The sequence below is a fragment of the Diceros bicornis genome, chromosome 15, assembly GCF_020826845.1.
Source record: "Diceros bicornis minor isolate mBicDic1 chromosome 15, mDicBic1.mat.cur, whole genome shotgun sequence".
NCBI lineage: Eukaryota > Metazoa > Chordata > Mammalia > Perissodactyla > Rhinocerotidae > Diceros > Diceros bicornis.
In genome coordinates this window covers 14,261,891-14,286,374 of record NC_080754.1, presented here as the reverse complement: position 1 = coordinate 14,286,374, position 24,484 = coordinate 14,261,891, and the positions used below count along the sequence as shown (strand labels likewise).

The window sequence follows — 24,484 nt, the reverse complement described above, 5'->3', positions numbered from 1 at the left end:
GAATGGGGATCCTGAGCTGGGGAGTGTTGCCACTATAAGCATTTTTTGAACCCAGCACCACCGAGACAAGTGTCATAATATCTGGCTTTGCTGACTACTAACAACAACAGGAAATAACCCCAGAAAAACTATCAGACATAAGGAAAGAAAAAAGCCAGCTTTTAATGGGCCCATGTACAAATTCACCCATTTCAGAAAGCAACCTAAAATCACCAAAAAGAAAGGTGCACAGTCTTTTGGTGAAAAGAGATTCATCTCATGGGCCCTGGTTGCATCTCGGAGAGAGGCGAGACCTCTCCAGGGACTGAGACATTGGCAGCAGCCATTGTTGTGACCTGGTGCAGGCGTGCTGACACAGTCACTGGCAGATGCCATTGGAGTTCTTCCCATGGCTTTTCTGCCCAGGATCTGCCCCACCCACTAGAGCGCTGATTTAATCCGGCTCATCCAGGGCAAGCAGCCCGCCCTAGGGACTGGCCCCACCCAACGACAAGCCCTCAGGCAACTTGTGGGCTTGCATAGGCTAGGTGGCTGGATTCTCTGCAGCTGGGCAAGTGGGTCCACCTCTGCAGGGCAGGGCACACATGAGGAGTGGGTGGAGTGTGTTGGGCATTGGTGGAATGTGTGGGGCCTATGCTGTGGGGTGACTGGGTCCACTTCAGGGGGGCAGGGCACAGGTATGGGGCAGGAATGTGTCGATGACAGTATGTGTAGCCCTGGGGGAGTGGGGCTTGTCAGCTGCAGAAGACTTGTGCTTCTCAAACAGCCACATAGGATATCGGCCCCACCTTCCAAAGCCTGAAACAATTAGGTGCTCCCCTGTCTGGGGCCAGCCCCACTCAGCTGCAATCCTGAGAGAGCTGACAAGAGGTATAGGTTGGAGGCCTACAGCAATTGTAAGCCCCTGAGCCTAACAACCAGCAACACTGGGGACCTACTCACTTAACAGAGAAACTGCAGCAGGAATATGTTATTAGACCATGCAGCCAACTGTGCTGGAGCTCTCCACACCCAATAAAGAGACTAAAGGGTCCATAACAGCCACACGCAGCAGAGCATTACAACCAGTTGGCCAGGGGGACAGCTCAGTCTCCCTGGGCATTTACAGCAAGAGCAACCCTGCCACGACAAAATGGCACATGTAGCCCACACAGGGGTCGCTCCCAGAACATTTGGAACTGGTGACGAGATGGAAACACATTGCTGGGCCTCATAAGGTATCTTACATAAGGCCACTTCTCTAAGATTGGGAGACGTAGCTGACCTCCTTAATACATAGATACAAGCACATAGAAAGAGGCAAAATGAGGAGGCAAAGGAATACATTCCAAGTAAGGGAACAGGACAAAACCCCATAAAAAGAACTAAATGAAACTGAAATGAGCAATCTACCTGACAAAAAGTTCAAACAAAATGTCATAAGGATGCTCACTGATCTTGGGAGAAGAATGGATGAGCTCAGTGAGAACCTCAACAAAGAAATGGAAAATATAAAAAAGGACCAATCATAAATGAAGAATACAATACTGGAAATGACAAATTCATTCAAGGGACTCAAAAGCAGAGTAGAGGACACAGAAGAACGGATCAGCAAGCTGGACAAAAGACTAGAGGAAATCACCCAAGCTGAACAGATAAAAGAAAAGAGAATTAAAAAGACTGAGGACAGTCTAAGGGACCTCTGGGACAACATCAAGTGAACTAACATCCGTCCTATAGGTGTCACAGAAGGAGAATAGAGAGAGAAAGGGGCAGAGAATCTATTTGAAGCAATAATAGCTGAAAACTTTCCTAACTTAAGGAAGGAAATAGACACCCAGGTACCAGAAGCGCAGAAAGCATCAAAAAGACAAATCTGAAGAGGCCCACACCATGACACATCAAAATTAAAACATCCAGAATTAAAGATAAAGAGAGAATCCTAAAAGCCAGAAGAGAAAGGCCAAGTTACATACAAAGGAAACCCCATAACGCTATCAGCTGACTTCTCACCAGAAACCTTACAGGCTAGAAGAGAATGGCACAATATATTTAAAATGTTAAAAGGAAAAAAGCTACAGCCAAGAATACTCTCCCTGGCAAGGTTATCATTCAGAATGGAAGGAGAGAGAAAGAATTTCCTAGACAAGCAAAAATTAAAGGAGTTTATCACCAAGAAACCAGTCCTACAAGAAATGTTAAAAGGACTAATTTAAGGGGGAAATAGAAAACTACAAATAGGAAAAAGTTATCTATCCATGATAAGAAGGTAATGGATACAAACACACAAAAAGGAGGATAGATATGATATCAAAAACATAAAATGTGGGAGGAGAGGAGTAAAAGAGTAGAGCTTTTAGGAAGAGGTAAAACTAAAGAGACCGTCAACTTAATATAGATTGCTATATACCTAGGTTATTATATATGAACCTCATGGTAATCACAAACCGGAAACCTATAATAAATATGCAAAAAACTAAGAGAAAGGAACCCAAACATAGTACTAAAGAAAACCACCAAACCACAAGGGAAGAGAACAAGAGAAGAAGAAAGGAACAGAGAAGAGCTAGTAAAACACCCAGAAAAATAGTAACAAAATAGCAATCAGTACATACTTCTCAATAGCTCCTTCAAATGTCAGTGGACTAAATGCTCTAGTCAAAAGGCATAGGGTGGCTGATTGGATAAAAAACCCAAGACCCATATATATGCTGCATGCAAGAGACACACTTCTGACCTAAAGACACTCACAAACTGAAAGTGAAGGGATGGAAAAAGATACTTCATGCAAATGGCAATGAAAAGAAAGCTGGGGTAGCAATACTTATGTCAGACAAAATAGACTTTAAAACAAAAACTGCAACAAGAGACAAAGAAGGGCACTACATAATGATCAAGGGAATAATCCAACAAGAGGACATAACACTTGTAAATATCTATGCGCCCAACATAGGAGCACCTAAACATATAAAGCAATTATTAACAGACATACAAAGAGGAATAGACAGTAACACAATAATAGTTGGGGACTGTAACACTCCACTTACACCAATGGATAGATCATCCAAACAGAAGATGAATAAGGAAACATTGGCCTTAAATGGCACACTAGACCAGATGGACTTAGTAGATATATACAGAATATTCCATCCAAAAACCAAAGAATACACATTCTTTTCAAATGCACATGGAACATTCTCTAGGACTGATCAAATTTTAGGCCACAAAACAAGTCTCCATAAATTTAAGAAGATTGAAATAATACAAAGCATCTTTTCTGACCACAGCGGTATGAAACTGGAAATCAACTATAGGAAGAAATTCAGAAAAGCCACAAATATGTGGAGATTAAACAACATGCTACTGAACAATGATTGGGTCAATGAAGAAATCAAAGGAGAAATAAAAAAATACCTAGAGACAAATGAAAATGAAAATACGACATGCCAGAATTTATGGGATACAGCAAAAGTAGTTCTAAGAGGAAGTTTATAGCAATGCAGGCCTATTTCAACAAACAAGAAAAATGTCAAACAATCTAACAGTGCACCTAAAGGAACTGGAAAAAGAAGAACAAACAAAGCCCCAAATCAACAGAAGGAGGGAAATACTAAAAATCAACAGAAATAAATAAAATAGAGACTAAAAAAAAAAAAATAGAAAAAATCAATGAAACCAAGAGCTGGTTCTTTGAAAAGATAAACAAAATTCACATACCTTTAGCTAGACTCACCAAGAAATAAAGAGAAAAGTCTCAAATAAATAAATTCAGAAATGAAAGAGGAGAAATTACAATGGACACCTCATAAATACTAAAGATTATAAGAGAATACTACCAAAAGCTATATACCAACAAATTCAATAATCTAGAAGAAATGGATAAATTCTTAGGAGCATACAACCTTCCAAAACTGAATCAAGAAGAAATAGAGAATTTGAATAGACCAATCACCAGTAAGGAGAGCAAAACAGTAATCAAAAACTTCCCCAAAAATAAAAGTCCAGGACCAGATGGTTTCCCTGGTGAATTCTACCAAACATTCAAAGAAGTCTTAATACCTGTCCTTCTCAAACTCTTCCAAAAAATTAAAGATGAAGGGAAGCTTCCTAATTCATTCTATGAAGCCAACATTACCCTGAAACCAAAACCAGACAGGGATGACACAAAAAAAGAAAATTATAGGCCAATATCACTGATGAACATCGACGCAAAAATAGTCAACAAAATACTAGCAAATGGAATAAAACAATACATTAATAAGGTTATATACCATGATCAGGTGGGATTTATTCGAGGGATGGAGGGATGGTTCAACATCCACAAATCAATCAACGTGATACACCATATTAACAAAATGAAGAATAAAAATCACATGATCATCTCAATAGAGGCAGAGAAAGCATTTAACAAGATACAGCATCCATTTATGATAACTCTGAATAAAATGGTTATAGAAGAAAAGTACTTCAACATAATAAAGGCCATATATGACAGACTCACAGCTAATATTATTCTCAATGGTGAAAAACTTGAAAGCTATCTCTCTAAGAACAGGAACCAGACAAGGATGCCCACTTTTTCCACTCCTATTTAACATATTATTGGAAGTCCTAGCCAGAGCAAAGGGCAAGAAAAAGAAATAAAAGGGATCCAAATTAGAAAGGAAGAAGTGAAACTGTCACTATTTGCAGATGACGTGACTTTATATACAGAAAATCCTAAAGAATCCACCAAAAAACTTTTAGAAATAATAAACAAATACAGTAAAGTTGCAGGATACAAAATGAACATACAAAAATCAGTTGCATTTCTATACACTAACAGCAAAGTAGCACAAAGAGAATTTAAGAATACAATCCCATTTAAAATTGCAACAAAAAGAATAAAATACCTAGGCATAAATTTAACCAAAGAGGTGAAAGATCTGTACACTGAAAACTATAGAACATTATTGAAAGAAATTGAAGAAGACACAAAGAAATGGAAAGATATTCCGTGCTCTTGGATTGGAAGAATAAACTTAGATAAAATGTCCATACTTCCTAAAGCAGTATATAGATTCAGCACAATCCCTATCAAAGTTCCAACATCATTTTTTACAGAAATAGAACAAAGAATCTTAAAATTTACATGGAACAACAAAAGATCTCAAATAGCCAAAGGAATCCTGAGAAAAAAGAACAAAGCTGGAGGTACCATATTCTCTGATTTCAAAATATACCACAAAGCTATAGTAACCAAAACAGCATAGTACTGGCACAAAAACAGACATGCAGATCAATGGAACAGAATCGAGAGCCCGGAAATAAACCGACACGTCTATGGACAGCTAATTTTCGACAAGGGAGCCAAGAACATACAATGGAGAAAGGAAAGTCTCTTCAATAAATAGTGTTGGGAAAACTGGACAGCCACATGCAAAAAAATGAAAGTAGACCATCATCTTACATCATACACAAAAATTAACTCAAAGTGGATAAAGACTTGAATGTAAGACCTGAAACCATGAAAATTCTAGAAGTATAGGCAGTACACTCTTTGACATTGGTCTTAGCAACATATTTTCAAGTACCATGTCTGACTGGGCAAGGGAAACAGTAGAAAGAATAAACAAATGGGACTACATAAAATGAAAAAACTTCTGCACAGCAAAGGGAACCATCAACAAAATGAAAAGACAACCTAACAACTGGGAGAATATATTTGCAAACCATGTATCTGATAATTGGTTAATCGCCAAAATACATAAAGAACCCATACATCTCAACAACAAAAAAACTAATAACCCAATTAAAAAACTGGCAAAAGACCTGAACAAACATTTCTCCAAAGAAGATATATAGATGGCCAACAAGCACATGAACAAAGATGTTCAACATCATTAACTATCAGGGAAATGCAAATCAAAATTACAATAAGATGTCACCTCACTCCTGTCAGAAAGGCTACAATTAACATGACAGGAAACAACGAATGTTGGCGAGGATGTGGAGGGAAGGGAACTCTCATACACAGCTGGTGGGAGTGCAAACTGGTGCAGCCACTCTGGAAAACAGTGTGGAGATTCCTCAAAAAATTAAGAATAGAACCACCATATGATCCAGCTATTCCACTGCTGGGTATTTTTCCAAAGAACATGACAACACAAATGTGTAAAGAGACATGTACCCCTATGTTCATTGCAGCGTTATTCACAATAGCCAAGACTTGGAAGCAACCTAGGTGCTCATCAAGGGATGAATGGATAAAGAAGATGTGGTATATATATGTACAATGGAAAACTACTCAGCCATAAGAAATAATGAAATCTGGCCATCTGTGACAACATGGATGGACCTTGAGGACATTACGCTAAGCGAAATAAGTCAGAGGGAGAAAGTCAAACCCAAATGATCTCATTCATAAGTAGAAGATAAAAACAACAACAAACAATCACATAAAGACAGAGATTCGACTGGTGGTTACCGGGAGGAAGGGGGGAGGAAGGAGGGTGAAAGGGGTGATTAAGCACATATGTGTGGTGATGGATTCTAATTAGTCTTTGGGTGATGAACATGATGTAGTCTATACAGAAATTGAAATATAATGATGTACACCTGAAATTTATATAATGTTATAAACCAATATACTGCAATAAAAAAATTAAACTACAATATCCACTTTGGAAAAGTATCGAGTTTTTTTTTTTTTTATAATTTATTTATTTATTTATTTATTTATTTTTTCCCCCAAAGCCCCAGTAGATAGTTGTATGTCATAGCTGCACATCCTTGTAGTTGCTGTATGTGGGACACGGCCTCAGCATGGCCGGAGAAGCGGTGCGTCGGTGCACTCCCGGGATCGAACCCGGCCGCCAGCAGCGGAGCGCGCACACTTAACTGCTAAGCCACGGGGCCGGCGCCTCGAGTTATTTTTCTAATTACGGCTTTAAGATTTTTTTTTAATCTGTTAAAAAAATTAGGTTGGAAGGGTGTTGAGAGAGGTGAAGAGAAAGGAGTTTCCAGCTGATTGATTCAACATGTCTGAAAATACTTAAGTAACGTAAAGGGAAAACTTCAAGAGCAAGAATATATTAAAATTAAGTCCTTTAGTAAGCTGAAGAAATGAACAGTTCTTGTATCAATTGCTCCCACAGGAGAGAGGTCTTCCTGAAGAACGCCTGTTTATAGAATCCTCAGTAAAATAGAGTTGGCTACCTCCAACGATTCATGCTTCACTAAAACAATACACTTCTAAAAGCTCATCCACTCCTTCATTTAGGTATCCAGTTTTCAGAATGCGTTTAACATTGGCTACTCCATCTGCCATTCTCCTGGGAGTCGCTTAGCAGAATTATGTTGCTATTGTCTTTTAACTGATTGAAATATTCTGTGTTCTTCAACGCACCATCACATTTGTTAAATACAAGAGTTAATTTTCCTTTAAATCTTTTGAGAACACATTTTCATCAAAATCCATGAATGAACACTACTGTGATAGTTCAGTGATAAACACTAGCTTGAAGGATAACCTCCTTTAGTACATCACTATTATCAGCCAAATATATGAACATAAGATACTGTGTTGTTGGAGTTTCTCAAACTCTTATATCCTTCCTTGAGCATAACTTCGGTTTCTTCCACAATTTCTTTTCTTTTTTTTTTTTTTTTTGTGAGGAAGATCTGCCCTAAGCTAACATCCATGCCAATCCTCCTGTTTTTGCTGAGAAAGACCAGCCTTGAGCTAACATCTATTGCCAATCCTCCTCCTTTTTTTCCTCAAAGCCCCAGTAGACAGTTGTATGTCATAGTTGCACATGCTTCTAGTTGCTGTATGTGGGACGCTGCCTCAGCATGGCCTGACAAGCAGTGTGTTTGTGCGTGCCCGGGATCCAAACCCGGGCTGCGAGTAGTGGAGCGCGTGCACTTAACTGCTAAGCCACGGGGCCGGCCCCCACCATTTCTTTAAATTTAGCTTTTGGTAAAGTTTGTTCAACAAGGAAACTATATGACTTAGTATACCATTCTACCATAAAAGGGTACTCCTATTCTATGGTAAAAACAAGATCAACTTTGATAGCATAGTATTTTTTCCTTTAGTTGCAAAAATTTTTTTTGACATTCATCTGTAACCAGTTTACAGTTGTCAATAATGTTATGACATGTTAGGCATCTTTTCCCTTTGTAGGAAAATCTACTTCATGTCATATCAGTCTGTGATTATCTGAAGTTTTGCAGTCCATCTTTTGATAAAACCACAGATGATTTCTTTTACTCTTATAGGGTTCTTAATGCACACTGAACTCATCTGGAATTTTGCATCAGTTTTACATGTATACTCTTTTTCTTGGTTATCCAATTTTCCTTAGGGCACTCTGAGTTCTTCTGTCCTTAATTTTGTCCTAGAACAACAGCATAGGTGACAAGCAGTGTCCAGAGATGCAGGGCTTAGACACAGGTCTCTCAATGATCCTGGTGTTTTGCTCCGTTTTTCTCTTCAGGGTGAATATGTACTGGGTCAGCACCACCCCTTCCACCGGAAAACGTACTGGCACTCGCTACCATGTCCACCATTGCCACGACCACCTCCTCCATAGATGGGACCCTCATGCTCTTCCTGACCACGAGAAGATGACACTCATGAGCTTTGGTAGTGCAGGGCTTGTGTTCTAGCCGTGGAGAAACCCCCAGAAATTGTCTTTTTAATTGAAGACGGATTTTTAAATCAGAGGAATAAATCTTTAATTTGAGACTGACCTAATCAGGAACGATGTAACCGAATGGGAGGAGAACAGTGTTTTAGAGAAGAGGAAAATGGAATGAGATGGGATCTGAGACAGAGAAGATTTTAGAATTTGAGGACAAGAATGATGAGTTTAGAGAATGGGTGTCCCAGCCAACAGGGGACAGAGGGAAGGCAAATTATTAGTGGGTTTATTTCACCAGAAATCCATCCATTATCACTCCTTTCCTGCTTTGAACATTTCATAAATCCATTGAAATAAACATACTGGAAGAAAAAGAATCCCACTACCAATGCCTCTCACCAGTCTTGCCAAATGCATCATCTAATATTGGATGTCACATTACAGTCCAATCCAACATGTAGAAACATGTTTCAAAAACAGCTTGGGAGTGAGCAATCAATATTAACTTGTTGGACCCTAATGTGTTTTTGTGAATGATTACAAATAGAGCAACTCCCTGCAGGGAATTTTTTCTCTAAGGTTATGGATAAAAAAATGGCAACTAGTTAAGATCTTCCTACTTTTGCATAGGTAAGAATGTGGGTTTTCACTGCCAGGAAAAAAAGCATTTGTTGGGTTTTAGAGTCCCTTCCTAGATTTCACAATTTCTAAGGCTATTTTTGTGGTAAGAATGATAAAGAGATATCTGAGGATGAACGAAGTTTTCAAGTGGGAAAGGACAGAAAATACCAAGGATTACAATAGCTTATTTCATTATGAAATCTACTAAAAAGACCAAGAATATACTTGTGTAAATTATAAAGCACTTTCAAGCAAGACTCTTTCGGTTTTTCAGTTTCTGGGGCAGAAAGTATCTGGGTAGGCTCTAATGCTTCACATAATATTGTAATAAATTAAAAAAAAAAAAAGCAAACAAACAAAAAGTTAAAAAATTTCAATTAAGCAGATCATTGCTTTTCACTGTGTGTGTGTGTACATGTGTGTATGTGTGTGTTTTCTTCTTTATCCTTGACCATATGTACACATATCCTTTCAAGCATTCAACAAATATTTGCTGAGCACCTACTGAATGCCTGCTACTGTTACAGACATTAGGATACCTCAGTGAACAGACAGGAAAAGATTTAGGTCCCTGTTCTTGTGCATCTTACATTCTAGTATAATTTCAATGAACAATCAAATAAATAAAATAAACAAAGGAAAACATCAGACCCTAAGTGTTATGCTGAGAGTTAAAATATAGGATAATTCATATATAATCATAGCATAGATTTAAATTGGAGTTCAGCTTTTTCCTTTAACATTGTCCAATAAACTTTTATTCCCATTGCTGCATAATTTTTCTCCTATAACCAGCAAGTATTAATTCATTTAGCTATTCAATAATATTCATTGAGCACTAACTATATGCCAGACATTATCTTGGGCACTGGGAATACAAGTAAACAAAAAAAGATTTTGTGGAACTTGTATTATAGCATCAAGAATAAAGGATGACAAACTAGTGTAGGTTAAGTAGAGTTTCAGCATAGTTTATTACAAACAATGTTTTGTTAACACCATATAGGATAAATGTTAATCTATTAAGTACAGCCTTTCATCTCCAGTCTAACTAATGTTTTTATTCTCAATTTGTATCTGATTGGTAAAAATTTTCCAGCTTGTACCCTCATCTATATAATAAGATGTACCAGCTAGCTTAGTACATTATGGCTATTGTTTTGATTGCCATCATAATATTTCATTGAGTTATTATCTCATCCTATTCCACATTCTCTTATTATTGGACATGTTTTTGCTTAACACCCCTCACTGTCACTCATACACACAGATTTTTGGGTTGTCATAAATAACATTATAAATGTCTTTTCCATCTCCCATTCCTTGTATTCCCATTCAAAAGCAAATGCTGTTTTGAATGTTACATTTATTATTCACTTACTTATACAATTTTAAAACTTTTATCACATATTATGTCTAAGCCATATGGTATTTGGTCATACTTGTTTTTAAATTTTATTAAAAAAATATCATGCCACATATTGTCATCTGGCATTTAGTTTTTTGACTCAACACAATGTTGTTAAGATTCATTCACATTGTTGTATGCAGCTGTCACTCCCTCATTTTTCATTGCTCTGTAATAGTTCCATTATATGACTATACTACAATTTATTTATCTATTCTCCCTAGTATGGCTAGTTAGATTATTTACAGTTTTTGCTATTATGTATAGTGATTTTGCCCCAACAGATGTGTACATATCTCCTGGATACATGTCCTAATTTGTGTGTGTGTGTGTGTTGCATGGGGCGGTATATATCTATGAGTAGAATTGTTGGGTTGCAGGAGACGAAAATGTTAAATTTTAAAACACAGTGCCAAAGTGGTGGAAAGTGATGGTGCCGATTTATACTCTCACCAGAAACATATAAGAACTCATATCAATCTACATCTTGTATAACATTTGGCAATTCCAGACTTCTTGATTTTTGCCAGTTGATTATGTGTAAAATGCTTATCTGATTCTAGGCTTCGTTTGCATTTCTTGATTGCTAGAGAGGCTGGGCATCTCTTTGAATGGTTTTTAGCCCCTTGTGTTTCATGTTTTGTGATGTGCTCATTTGTTCATTTTCTGATGCTTTTTGTCTTTTTCTAAATTGATTTGTAGGCATTCTTTATACAGTCTTCATATAAAGTTTTGATCCTTTGTCAACTATAAGTTCTTGATCCTTTTTGCAATTACATGTGTGGCAAGTATCTTCTGGATTATATCTTGCCTTTTTTACTTTCTTTAAGGTGCCTTTTGATGAAAAGAATTTTCTTGATTTTATTGTATTCTATTTTTGCAAACTTTTTTATGGTTAGTGCTTTATGTCTCTTCTTTAAGCTCTTCCCTACCCGAAAGCCAGGAAGAAATTCATCTTTATTTTATTACATATTTTAATGTTTTGCTTTTGACACAAAAAAATCTCAAACTATATGGAGTTTATTTTTGTGTATTGTGTGTGGTAGGGTTACATTTTAATGCTTTTTTTCTTATAAATAATCAATGTTTCTAAGTCCACTTGCTGAACAGTCTCTTCTTTTCACAATAATCTGCCAAGCCACCTTTGACATACATCCAGCTTCCCCTCATTTGTGGATCTCTGTGTGTGCTCTCTCTTCTGATACCAAGAACTTGTCAGTTCTTGTAGTTGGGCACTGAGTTCACAGCTGTCTATTATATTATTAATATATTTCTTAAAAGACACATATTAAATTGTATTATAGAGGGTCATTCACAGACTAATGATGAAAGTGTGTTGTGAATTAAAGATTATGACTAATCCAAATGTGTGAAGGTCCATAAAAGAGAGAAAATCAATAAATAATGCTGCAAAGAACAATATTACATGTTCCTTTTCTCTCTTTATTTCCTAAGGACAAGTTCCCAGCCGTAAGATGACGGAGCCAGTGGGTTTAAGACTTTTAGATGTTTTTGATGTACAACTTAAATGCTTTCCAAAAGGGATGCACACATTTACTCTTGGTGGCGAAGGGCCTTGTGGTTAAATTCAGAGTTCTGCACCTGTGGCATCCAGAGTCTTCTCTTTTCTGTGCTTCAGCCACATCCCTTGCCACGTCCCACCACACTGACCTTGTCTCACACCACTATGAGGCAGCATATTTCCTCATCAGACCCTGGCAAGACCTGCTCAAGCAGCATCAGCAGACACTGCTGCTAGTTGGCCAGATTAAGACTAACAAACCATTTCTGTGCCTCACACTGGGCTCCCTCTTTTCATTTTTATTAGTGTTTTCCATATTCTCGCTAGTTCATCTTTCCTCAGATACATTCATAGTTCCCTCTTTCATCTACTTTAGTTATATCTTTACTCAGATGTCACCTTCCTCAGGAAGGCCTTTCAAGACCACCCTATTTAACATGGCGACCCACCCTCACTCTTGATTATCACTGTCTCCCTTCATTGCTTTATTTTTTCTATGATTGTTACTTATCACCATTTGTCTGACTCTCTTCCACCAGAATTTGGAACTTAGATCTGTTTTGTTCACAGATGTATCTCCAGCAACTATAACAATGCTTTCAACATGGTAGATGCTTTGTAAGCATTTGTTAATATGATTATGAACAAAGTACATAGTAGTTGTACAATAGATGCACTGGATGAATGAATGAGGCCCGGAGGACTCCAAGGTTCTCACAGTTATACTTACGGTTTTTCGGGTCTTTCTCACTGGAGGCCCAGGAGTAGTTGAAGCTTTGGGTAGTCACATTGGAATTGCTGGCTGAAAGACAAATTTTCAGAATCCAACCTTTTTAAAAAGCCGTAATTTAGCTTTACCTTGATGTGCTGAATTTTTAGTCTATGTGACTTCAGGGAAATCTGAAATTTAAAATATGCTTCCCTATGCAGGAACACTAGCTGGCATACTAAGCAAAAGCTCTGGAGTTTATGTTTCATGCCAACTTGTCACTGATTTGCTTTCTTTTTCTGTTTTGTCACCAACTCAGATCACTGGGAGTATTGTCAAGATTACTTTAATATTAGCTTAAAATCCCATGACAAATGAAAGATAGAGTATAATAACAAGTCACCAACCCTTATTTTTAAGATTACAGTGTTTGTCACATCAATATATAGTCACCAGATTACAAATTGCCACAGAGTAACTCAAAACCAAAATATCACCATCAAAATGAAAAAAATATAGCCTTTTGCCCAAACCTCAACATTATCGTAGCTGTAGTAAAACCTGTGAGTGTGTTGTCTCTTTGGAGTTGTATGAGGATAGCCTTGCTATACTCACCTTGTGGGCTCGTGTTTGGAGCCGACGAACTCTCATCTACAAGGGCTATTGAAGACGTAGCTGGATATCCTATTTTGAAAACAAAATTCTCAAATTTTTATAGGTATTTACATTCACATGTTTAACTACGCCACTACAATTAACAAGGGTGGCATGCAGAGGATGGAATATTAGAGTTGGAAAGATTATTAGTGAATACATAGTCTAATGCCTTCATCTTATAAATTATGAAATGGAGTCCAAAAAGTATATGCCTGTGGTTACATGCCTGATATTCAACATCATTTATTTGATATTAATCCAGTTCTCCTAACTCCAAGTGTATTATAGTCATATTTTCAAAATATATTGTTTTAATGTCTACTGCATGCCAGACTCCATTCTACATGAAATGAACAGTGAAGACAACGTTCTCACCCTCACGGACTTATCTTATAATGAATTTTCACAATTGTCTATAATACTTGCACATTCTATATATGGTTTCATATTTTACTCAATTTTTAGCTTTCAAAATCACCTCCATCTTTATAATCCATCATTTCCCATTCTCTTCTTTCTTCTCTTCCCCCCCTCAAATGAAAGACTAGTTCATGTTCATTAGAAAATATCTCTGGGGATGAAGCAAGGTAGATTGAAGAATAAAAATATCCAACCACAGTCCACTGAAAACATGCTTATGTCTCTTGGGAAAACAAATTTTTAATATATTTTATTTATGTGTATTTCCCCTTTGTTCCAAAAATATATTTAAGGTGGCTTACATAAATATGCAATGCAAGATGATAAAAAGAATGGATAGAAAGGAATAACAAGGGCAAGAAAAATATAATTAGAAAAAGTATGTTGAGTCCTATTGAAACTGAGTGGGGATAGTACACAAAATGCTTTTTTGATGTCGTGTACTCTTAGTAGATGTGGACCCCACATTTGGTCAGAACTTTCTAGTAACAATGCAAAGAAATAAAGAGTATATGTTATGCCATTGATGGCCATCACAGGATAAAAACAGTCAATTGCCAAGAGAAACACAGCTATTCTTTTCATTGTGATTAAAAAGAAATTTTTCCCCAATATTTATAAAAAGCATACTGTATAATATGTACAATATTCTCAACAATATCTTATAGTATGACATCTAATATGATCATTCACCCTCAAGCTTTAGGAGTGAATGATGTCCCAGTTTCTCAGGTACCTCAGTTTTGGGAAAGAGCATGCCTCAATAGAAAACACGAGTAACCAAACCTCTGAAATATATATATATAGGATAAATAAATAAATTGGCACTGTGATTTATGCATCTTTAAGTAGTTCTGTGGTGTAAGCCCTGACGGTTGTTTTTTTTAAATTTTTGGTAATGCAAGTGCCTGATTTAAGCTTTGATTGTCACGGCATCCACTTCAAAGAGGCATCCACTTCAACGATGGCTGTCTCAAATAAACACATTGCCAGGCACAGGACTGGATGAAGAACCAGGCTGCCTCCCTGCACTGAGGCTCCTTTGTTGTAGAGATCTTGGTTGATTTCAGTAACTGACCATTTGGAACACTTTCCTTTTTTCTCTCCTCGTACTTTTAATTCCTGCTCTTATGCTTTAAATTCACCAACAAAGAGCGAGACTGCGAAACTCTCTGCGAAAGAGAAATTTCGACCTGCCCTCGTGGATTATACAGTTTAATGACAATAAAGGCCAGTGTGGCAGACTACTGGCTGATGACTCAATCCAGTCCTCTTCTTTCTGACCCAAACTATTTCTTAACCTCCTATGAAGTTAGGTATATGGCCACGTACTGAGTCCCAGTGAACGGAATGTGAGTGGGAGTGATTTCATTTCATTTCATTTAAAGGCCTGGCCTGTACAACCTCTCATGTACGATCCTCCATGATAGTGTGCACTATCCAGATATTATGATGCAGGGTGACTTAGAAGTCACAACTTAAAGGTGACAGAACTACCACCAGCCGGGGTCCTAGAATGACCGTGGAACAGAGCACCCAGCCACTGGCTTGGCCTCTCATTGGCTCTTTATGTAAGGATAAATGAACTTATACTATGTCAAGCATATATGACCAAAGTGAAATTTTGGAGTTTGTTGTTACTGCAGTTAGTTTCCCTTCCCTTAAAAACAGTAAAAACATAACTGCAGTACCAGATGCCAAGTGCTACACAGTGGACTGTAGGATTCTAGAGGAGGGAGATATAACCAAGACATGGGAGCTCAGGGAAGGCTTTCCAGAGGAAGCGACACAACAACTAGGCCTGAAGGATGATAGGAATTAGTAAGACAAGGTTGGAGTGAGAGGAAGGAAGAGGGGGAGCAAGGAGAAGAGTGCTCCAAGCAGCATGAACAGAAAAGGTGCGAGAGGATAGAAGTCCGTTTAGAATGTTGGGTACTTGGTGCAAAGCAAAGGGATGAGGATGGAGAAGTAAGAAAGAGCCATATCCCAAAGACCGCATAGAGGAAATGACATTCCACTGGTCCTTACAGGACGTGACAACACAGGGGTAGGTCAGTGGTGGCCCGGACTATACAGTGGAGGGTGTGGGATGAAAAGAAGTGGACAGGTTGAAAATGTGGACTTAACAGGGCTTGGTGAATGATCAGATGCAGGAAATAAGGAAGAAAGAGAAGTCAAAATAACTCCTAGTTTTCTGCTTGGGCAGCTTTTTGGATCATAGTATCGTTAACTGAGAAAATAAACAGAGAAGCAGTTTTGAAAGTGGTCAGAGGCACGAAGATGATTTAAATTCTGGATAGATTGATTCTGAGTGCACATGAGACATTCAATTCCAGCAGAGGGTTGACCATGTGAGTTTGAATTTTAGGAGTGAAACTGGCTGCAAAAACATATTTGTGAGACATGAGCATGTAGACAATGATTGGAGTAAGTGAGAGTACCAAGGAGGGTGGGTCCAGGGAGAAGAGAAGTGGATCTAGAAAGGAACAATGAGGACTTCTTCCGTATAAGAGACTGGCAGAAGTAAAGGAGATTGAAAAGGAGGAGCCAGAGAGGCAGGAAGAAAGCCAGGGACATATGGTGTTAGAGGATCCAAGGCGACTGAGGGTTTCCAGAAGCAGAGCAAGTCAGTCCAATTCAGCAAACATTTGTTGGTGAACACTGTGTGCCAGATGCTGGGTCAGTGAAGTCAAATGCTGCCAAGAAGACAGATTTCCATATAGCTGTTGACTGCTAGGAAGCCATTGCATTAGACTCATCAACCTACATAAAGAGTCTAGGAGACAGATTTGCAAACGACTTGAAGATTTACAAACGCAGTATAGATTAGCCATTAATGGCATAGATTCCAGAGCCAGACTCGTTGGGTTGAGTCTTGGCTTAGTTCTAAGTTACATGTAAGATCTTGGGAAAGTCAATTGACCTGTTTCTCTTCCTCAAATTCCTCACCTGTAAAATAACAGCACTTTTCTAGTGGGGTGATTGCAAAGATTGTGAGTCATACATACGAAGTGCTTAGAAGAGCGCCTGGCATAAGGTAAGTGATAGAAAGTAATCTTAGAAGCTATAAAATAGGTCAGTTCAGGTGTTGAAATACAAGCATATTCTAGCAACAGGCGATTTGCATCGCCCAACGAGTTCTACAATTGCCCCATTTCCTTTGGTCTTTCTAGAAGGAGGTTGATTGGAGGTAACCAATCCCTACTTCTCCAGGCTGGCCCAAATCAAGAACTACATTCCAAAATGCTCCACCAGAAAAGGGCTAATTGTCAGGAGTGAAGAGAGCGGCAGCTTGCTGAGGTATTAACTTTATGATGGGATAGTAATTTCTACTGGCAGAGTCATCTACAGTTCTCCTTTTTCACCTCCCTGAGCGACCAGTAGTTCAGATTCTTGCCCAGTAACTAACTTCTAACTCACTGCCTCCCACCACTCGTTAGAGACTCTAGTGATAGAAAAAAAATGCACAAAAAGACTGCCTAAAGAATATGTGAAGCATTTGTAGATTAAGCCCAGATTGCCTCAAACTGAGTATTGGGATCACATTCCTGGTCATCCCAGCACTGCTCTTAGGCATTGAGCACTGGCATTTTCCTACTGGCCCATCCTGGTGGGCAGTCTAAGCAGGGCTGCTGGGAGAAGTCAGCTAATTGTTCACTTGCTGTGAGAATGTTGCTGGGCTGTGCTCCACCACGCCCTCCACCACACAGGAAGTCTCTGCATCAAGAGCAGCTATGCTTCTCTTGGGCAACTGGTTCATCATAATTTTATGAACTTATGGATCACAGAGGGAATATGAATTTTATTTTTTTCCTTGAAATGGCTTTATCTTTGTCCCTATCTGCAGCAATTTCTTCAGTTACCTATTTTTAAATTTTTTGTATTGTTATGTATTTTTTAAGTTACCTCACCTTCTTTTCGAAACAAAGCAAGGTAAAACAAAAATACATAGAAGAAAACAAAAGGCTAGCCATCTCATAGTTCTGTGAGATGCTATGAGATATGATGTGCTCCTTCTAATGAATAGAAGAAGAAAAGCTGAAGGAAGAAGCGAGAAGGGGAGGGGAAAAAGAAGAAAGATTCTATCCATGTTTTAAATGACTCTCAGAAGGATGAAAAGAATGGTCCGTTTGCTCTGGGACTCATTTCTCATGTAGGAGGAAGTGAGGCTTTCATTGTCAGTCAGCAATCTCTTATCTCTCCTCCTACAGACCAGCATCATTCATTCATTCATTCATTCATTCATTCATTCATTCATTCTTCCTCCTCCCCTCCCCTCTCTTCCTCTCACTCTGAGAACTGGACTCCACAGTATTCACTGAGTGACTTAGTAAGTGAAAGCAGAAAGGACTGGTTTTAACAGAGGTGAGATGCTAACAATGGTGATGATGATGATGAAGAAAAAGAACAAGCAGGTAATCAGCAGAGAGCTTTGTATTTATTTGTAAGCTACGCTACCATCACCTAGAAATCTCAGGCTAATAAGCAACTGCCAGCAACCTTTTAAAATACCTCTTACTTACAAGCAACAGACATTTTCCCTAGCCAGTCCTATTGCCCCCACTAGGTGCTGGTGCTGGGTATTAGCTCCATGTGATGTGATTCTGGCAGGAATCACTGGAATCCTGATGACGTATGATAATGTGACTGGGAATTTCATTTGTATTAAAATGACTGATTGTTCTTTTCTGGAGTTCAGAAAATAATGTGACATAAATCCTTGCTTACTGCAGGTTTACTGCAGGAGAAGGAGAATTCATTCACTTGATTCCATCTAATGCGTGTTGTTCGTGGACCACACACGTGGGAGGAGGAACCCCAGGTCAGGCACGCATGCTGCCTTGGTCTTTGCGTTACGGTGTCTCTTGCCTGGATTAGATATCAGTGCTGCTCTATGCTTCCTCTCACCGGCAGGTCTGTGGAGTTTGTCAAGGGCTGAATTCGTGCTAATAAGCTTCTGGGAACAAAAGGATCAATGACACCCCATCACTATCCCAAGGGAGCTGAAGGTCCTATCAGCCTTATTGGTCTCCAGCTGAATTTTGTTTGAGTCTTGTCCTGAGGGTCTGTACCAGGTTGTATAGGTTATTGAAAGAATGATCCCTTTACCATGGGGTCTTGTTCATCAAGTAGAAGTCAGAGCTGAAGCCATTTAGAGAACTATATAGTTCTCTAGATAAAATCCCACCCACTCCTCTTGGCTTTACATCACCGTTCAAGGTTAAGGCCCATTGGCATTCCATGATCCAGCCTCTAAAACATCTCTACATTGTCATCTCTTGCTACTCCCTGCCCACGTTCTTTCATTTATTCACCCAGCAGGTGGGCACCTCCATCTTCCTGGCATTGTGCTTGGCATCGAGGATACAATGATCGGCTCCCTTGGAGTTTACTTTCGTGGAGAGTATGGACATTGACCAGAGAACCGCATAAACCAATCCAAATATGAGAACACATGAAAGAGGGAATAGCCTAGTCAGAGTCCCAGGAAAGCTTCCCTGAGGAATGTAGTGGGGGAGTGGGGGCAGGCAAGGGGTGGTGGGAGCTTTCAGGTAGAGGACACAGCAAGTGCAAAGGCCTTGTGGATGGTCCCACACACCATGGTTTAGTAATAGCAATGTGTGGTACCTGTCTGTTCCAGGGCTGGGCCTTCACAAGCCCTCAAGGAGTGTTTGGTCTGTGTGTTGAACTGAACTGAGTGTGAGACCGTGGGGCGTTACCTGTCACAGTGCACACCCATGGCCTCAGCAGCAGCAGGACAGTGATCAAGCTGTGGCACGCCGGTGGCAACAACACTGCTTGTTTCTTGTTTTTTGTTTTGTTTTGTTTTTAAAAGAATCTCTTCCTAGACCCTGACTTGAAGATTCTCTAACTATAAGGGGACATACCTGAGTATCCCTTGACATTAAGTAGAGCATTTTAAAAGAACTGTATTTACATTTTTCTTAGCTAAGTCTTTAAAAAAATCATATTGATCATATATTTCACCATGTAAATAAGACAGCTTGCTTTTTATCTTTTCTGTTTCAAGGTCGTGTTCACACTCACAGCACAGCAAACCCTCTTCAACATTCAATAGTTTGGTCTATATGACGACATACTATGTAGGCATACTATGTATGCTTTTTGTTGTTAAACCATGCAAGCGTCCAGAGACACATCACAATGACCTTGTTTCCAAGAAAGAAGAAGGGGTTTAGGAGAAAACACTACTTTGTACAAAACATCTTGCTTATATTAATTCATAAACTGCTATGAGATTAGATGAGAAGGTCTGAAATCTTCCTAGCCCATTTCTATTTCAATATTTAAAACATTTAATTTTTCACTAAAATTAAAAATTATCCCTTTATATTCTCACTAGAAGTTCAATTAGGTCAGAAGACAGCTCTGTTCGGTTCTGAGCTGAATAGAGGAGAAAGAAAAATGTTCTGTAAGAGCTAATTCTGGTTGGCTCCCCCTGGCATTATGAAGCGGAACCGAATCTCAGCCTGGACTCCCGCCACATTCCCAGTGACTGTTCCTCTCACCGACGGAGAAGGGAAAGGCAGAGAAGTGTCAGAGGCCCCAGGGCGGGTTAATTTTGGGGAAATATCGAAATAGTCTCCTAATAATTTAAATTTTAAGGATCATTATTTTGGCCCTACTATGTGCCAAATAAAAGAGACAAGTGAGAAGTTGAGATGTGAGATAAGTGGAAGACAAAGGATAAAATGGTAACAACAAAAAAAAATATTGATTTGGTAATTGCTTCCTCCTTCAAGGAACTAAAAAATACGCTTAAACGTATTGATTTATGTTGATTTTGTTTGCTGGACCCTTCTTTTGATCACAGTGTTCTTCTCAGACTGCACCATGTGGGTGTTAGCTTTATAGCTGCTCTTTTTGCATTTTCACAGTTGATACTCATTAATAACCATATGAACTTGATAATATTACTCCTGCTTTTTAAGATAAGGAAACAGTAATAGAAAGGTGAAGTGACTTGCCATGGGTTACAGAGTCAGTAGGTGGCAGAGACAAGAGTTGAACCCAAGCCTGTCTGACACCAAAGATTGTATTTGTTCCACCCTGGTAGCCTTATAAAGTGTAGCTAGCCTTGCTGCAGCATGCACCATCAGAACCAGGGCTTAGCTATGCATGAGCTCAATCATGGTTCCTAGCACACCACTACCCAGAAGAGAAGGCCTTTTATAGCTCATCATCATCTCTCAGCTTCCTGTCATAAGAATCCAGCCTTCAAGCCCTGACCGGGTGTCTTTTTCTTAACTCTTCCTTTGTTAATCTCTTCCTCCTTTGTACTTTTTAAAATATCCTTCACCCAAAAAGTATGTATTGAGTTATCAATACTCACTCTTAGCCACGTGTTATCACTGTTCTAGATGATGAAGACACATCAGCAGACAAAGCAGACAAAAATCCCTGCCCTCAAGGATTTACTTTCTTGTGGGGTGAAGCCAGACAAGGAAGTTACACAGGATGTTAAAAGATGCTATGGAGAAAAAGAAAGTGGGGAAAGGGGACGGGAAGTGACATAAAGGGGGCTGCAGTTTTAAATGAGGTGGTCATGGAAAGCCTCATTGAGAAGGTGATATTTGAACAAAGATTGGGAGAAGATGAGGGTGTGAGCCATGTGGAATTCTGGGGGAACAATTTTCTAGGTAGGATAATTTGAAAAGGACCTGAAGTGGGGGAAACCCTGGAATGTTGGAGAAAAAGCAAGGAGGCTAATTTGGGTGAAGCAAAGTGAGTAGTGGGGATATAATAAATTGGATATATCATGTGGCCTTTCAGACTAACTTTGGAAAAATGTCTATTAGGCCCTTTGCCCATTTTTTAATCAGATTGTTCATTGTTTTGCTATTGAGTTGAATGAGTTTCTTATATATTTAGAATTTTAACCCTTAACAGATAGATGGTTTGCAAACATTTTCTCCCAATCTGTAGGTTACTTTTTCATTTTGTTGATTGCTTCCTTTGCTGTACAGAAGTTTTTTAGTTTGATGTAGTACATTTGCTTATTTTTGCTTTTATTTCCTGAGATTTTGGTGTAATATCCAAAAAAGCATTGCCAAGGCCAATGCCAAGGAGCTTTTTCCTCTATGTTTTCTTCGAAGAGTCTTATGATTTCAGGTCTTATGTTTAAATTTTTAATTTATTTTGAGGTGATTTTTGTGTATGGTGTAAGATAAGGGTCCAATTTCATTCTTTTGCATGTGGATATCCAGTTTCCCAGCACCATTTATTGAAGAGATTATTCTTCCTCATTGTGTATTCTTGGCGCCTCTGTTCAAATTGAGTTGATTGTGTATGCTTGGGTTTATTTCCGGGCATCCTATTCTGTTCCATTGGTCTATGTGTCTATTTTTATGCCAATACCATACTGTTTTGATTACTATAGCTTTGTAATATAATTTGAAATCAGGAAGTGTGATGTCTCCAACTCTGTTCTTTCCCAAGATTGCTTTGGCTATTTGGTGTCTCTTGTGGTTCCATATGAAATTTAGCATTGTATTTTCTATTTTTGTGAAAAATACCATTATAATTTTGATAGAGACTGCATTGAATCTGTATATTGCTTTGGGTAGTATGGACATTTTAACAATATTAATTCTTGCAGTCCATAAACATGGGATATCTTTCCATTGATTTGTATCTTCTTCAATTTCTCACATCAACGTTTTATAGTTTTTGGTGTACAGATCTTTTACCTCCTTGGTTAAATTTATTCCTAAATATTTTATTCCTTTTGATGCTACTGTAAATGGAATTTTTTTCTTGATTTCCTTTTTGGATAGATCATTGTTGGTGTCACTGAATTTCTTTTAAAAGCTGCATTTAATGGATAATGCAGAACAGAATTTTCAAATGGAACCTCTTTTACCTCCATTTCAGATGAGTTCTCAAAGGCTAAAAAGGGTATTACAGGGAAAGTCATCTTCACTTCTAAGGCAGAGTTCTAGACCACCTATGAAGAACATGTGATGGCAGAGTGGAGTGGGTTCTGTCGGCTCTGGTCCATCATCAACACCGAGGCTCTGTAGGGGGTGCAAGCATCTCGGGTGAGGGTTTCTTTGGAGAGAACTGTCAGGGGTCTGGGTGTCAGGCTCCTTCTCAAGGGAGAGAGAAAGAAGATTCTGCCCTTTTACCTTAGCCCAAGTGAAGTGTAGTTTTAAGAGAATCATTCAGGGCTTTGTCTGGAGTTTGGGACAAAGGGGACCAGTGTCTGACTCAGGCTGAAGAGGCTACTTTGGGATCCTGTGCTTGGTTAGCAGTGCTGAATGGGCATAGAGAAGGGAGATCCTGGGGAAGAGGAGCACTTCTCCCAAACAGAAGGCCAAGGTGCATGTTTTCCCAGACAAAACATGATGCCATGAAAAGATATCTCACCCAGAAAGAACACCTAGAGGAAGAAAGCAGACTCCAAGTGGGACAGACCTCTAGAAGCTCACAGACTGCAGTTGGAGTAAGCAGAAGGGAGGAGAGGTGTGGCCTGCACCAGGGGGCCAGCAGCCACAGGCTGGGAAATCTGCCAAAGTGCCTCATGAAGTCAAGATGGCAATTTTTATTCTCCCCATACAAAGGGCACCTAAATCAGATTACAGCCAGCCTGACAAGGAAGGTTTTTCCTCACCTACCCTCTTTTCCCAATCTGTGACCCCCTAAGAGAGATCCAAGCCAACAACTAGGAGTGGAGGAGAAGATGGAGCCAGGAAATCACAAGGACATCTTCCACATCTCTCCTCCACCCCCCACAAACATAAAACACACAACCTCACATCCCAGGCTTCTGCAACTGAAGTGGACCCATGCTCAGGGAGGGAGGAGGGGGAGAAGTTCTGGATTGAATTAACTTTTGCAAGTTTTGACATGACATCTGACAAGCCTTTTTAATTATTGACACAAGTCTGTTCTCGTGGCCAAAAGGGGCCAGACAACATTTATTATGTGAAAAAGCCAAGGAATCTGCCTCAAATTCCTTTCAGAGGTCAGAAAGAAATTATTCAATAGAGCTCATTTGGACAGAGAATGATGGGAAAAAGAAAATTATTTTTTTCTAACCTACCCAGTCCAGCTTATTTACTCAACCAAATACAAAGGTAAAAGTTATTTGTAAGTTCAAGCTGGTGCTGTCTGAGTGATCTGGTTAATCAAGCTCAATTATGCAAGAATTTGCCTTATTCCTATGTAAAATTGAACCTGAAAATTTAACTTATTTTCTCAAATAGTGATATTTTCACTTGAGCTTGCAGTCTATTGACACAGCACCTATCGGCATAGCTATACGTAAATGTCTCCTCAACAAACATGTAATTGTACCCCATCAATTCACCTACAGAACAAAACGCCTTTAAAACCATAGCAACACTAAGTAGCGAACTGCACTTATAAGAATATAGGCGATCAACTGCATCTAAAGACATCTGAGTCAGCCTCATCAACCCCGATGTCTGGATAAGGTAGATATTGACCTTCAGGCCAGCGTAAAGGAGACTCGTGGTGTGAGGTCCTAATCTCTGCCGCAGACTGTTTCCCATGGG

General features: G+C 39.0%; 1 protein-coding gene and 1 pseudogene across 2 annotated transcripts in view; both read right to left on the bottom strand.

Moving 5' to 3' along the window:
• The window catches only part of CD96 (CD96 molecule), a 91,524-nt gene that overhangs the window by 11,143 nt on the left and 55,897 nt on the right, over positions 1 to 24,484 (bottom strand). For both annotated transcript variants that reach the window (XM_058555764.1, XM_058555763.1), the window contains 2 exons: positions 13,482 to 13,550; positions 12,888 to 12,959 (listed from right to left, as the gene is read on the bottom strand). In XM_058555764.1, coding sequence (XP_058411747.1) covers positions 12,888 to 12,959; positions 13,482 to 13,550 — 141 coding nt within the window. The remainder of the gene's footprint in view (positions 1 to 12,887; positions 12,960 to 13,481; positions 13,551 to 24,484) is intronic.
• On the bottom strand, positions 7,144 to 8,568 carry LOC131414704 (cytosolic 5'-nucleotidase 3A-like; annotated as a pseudogene).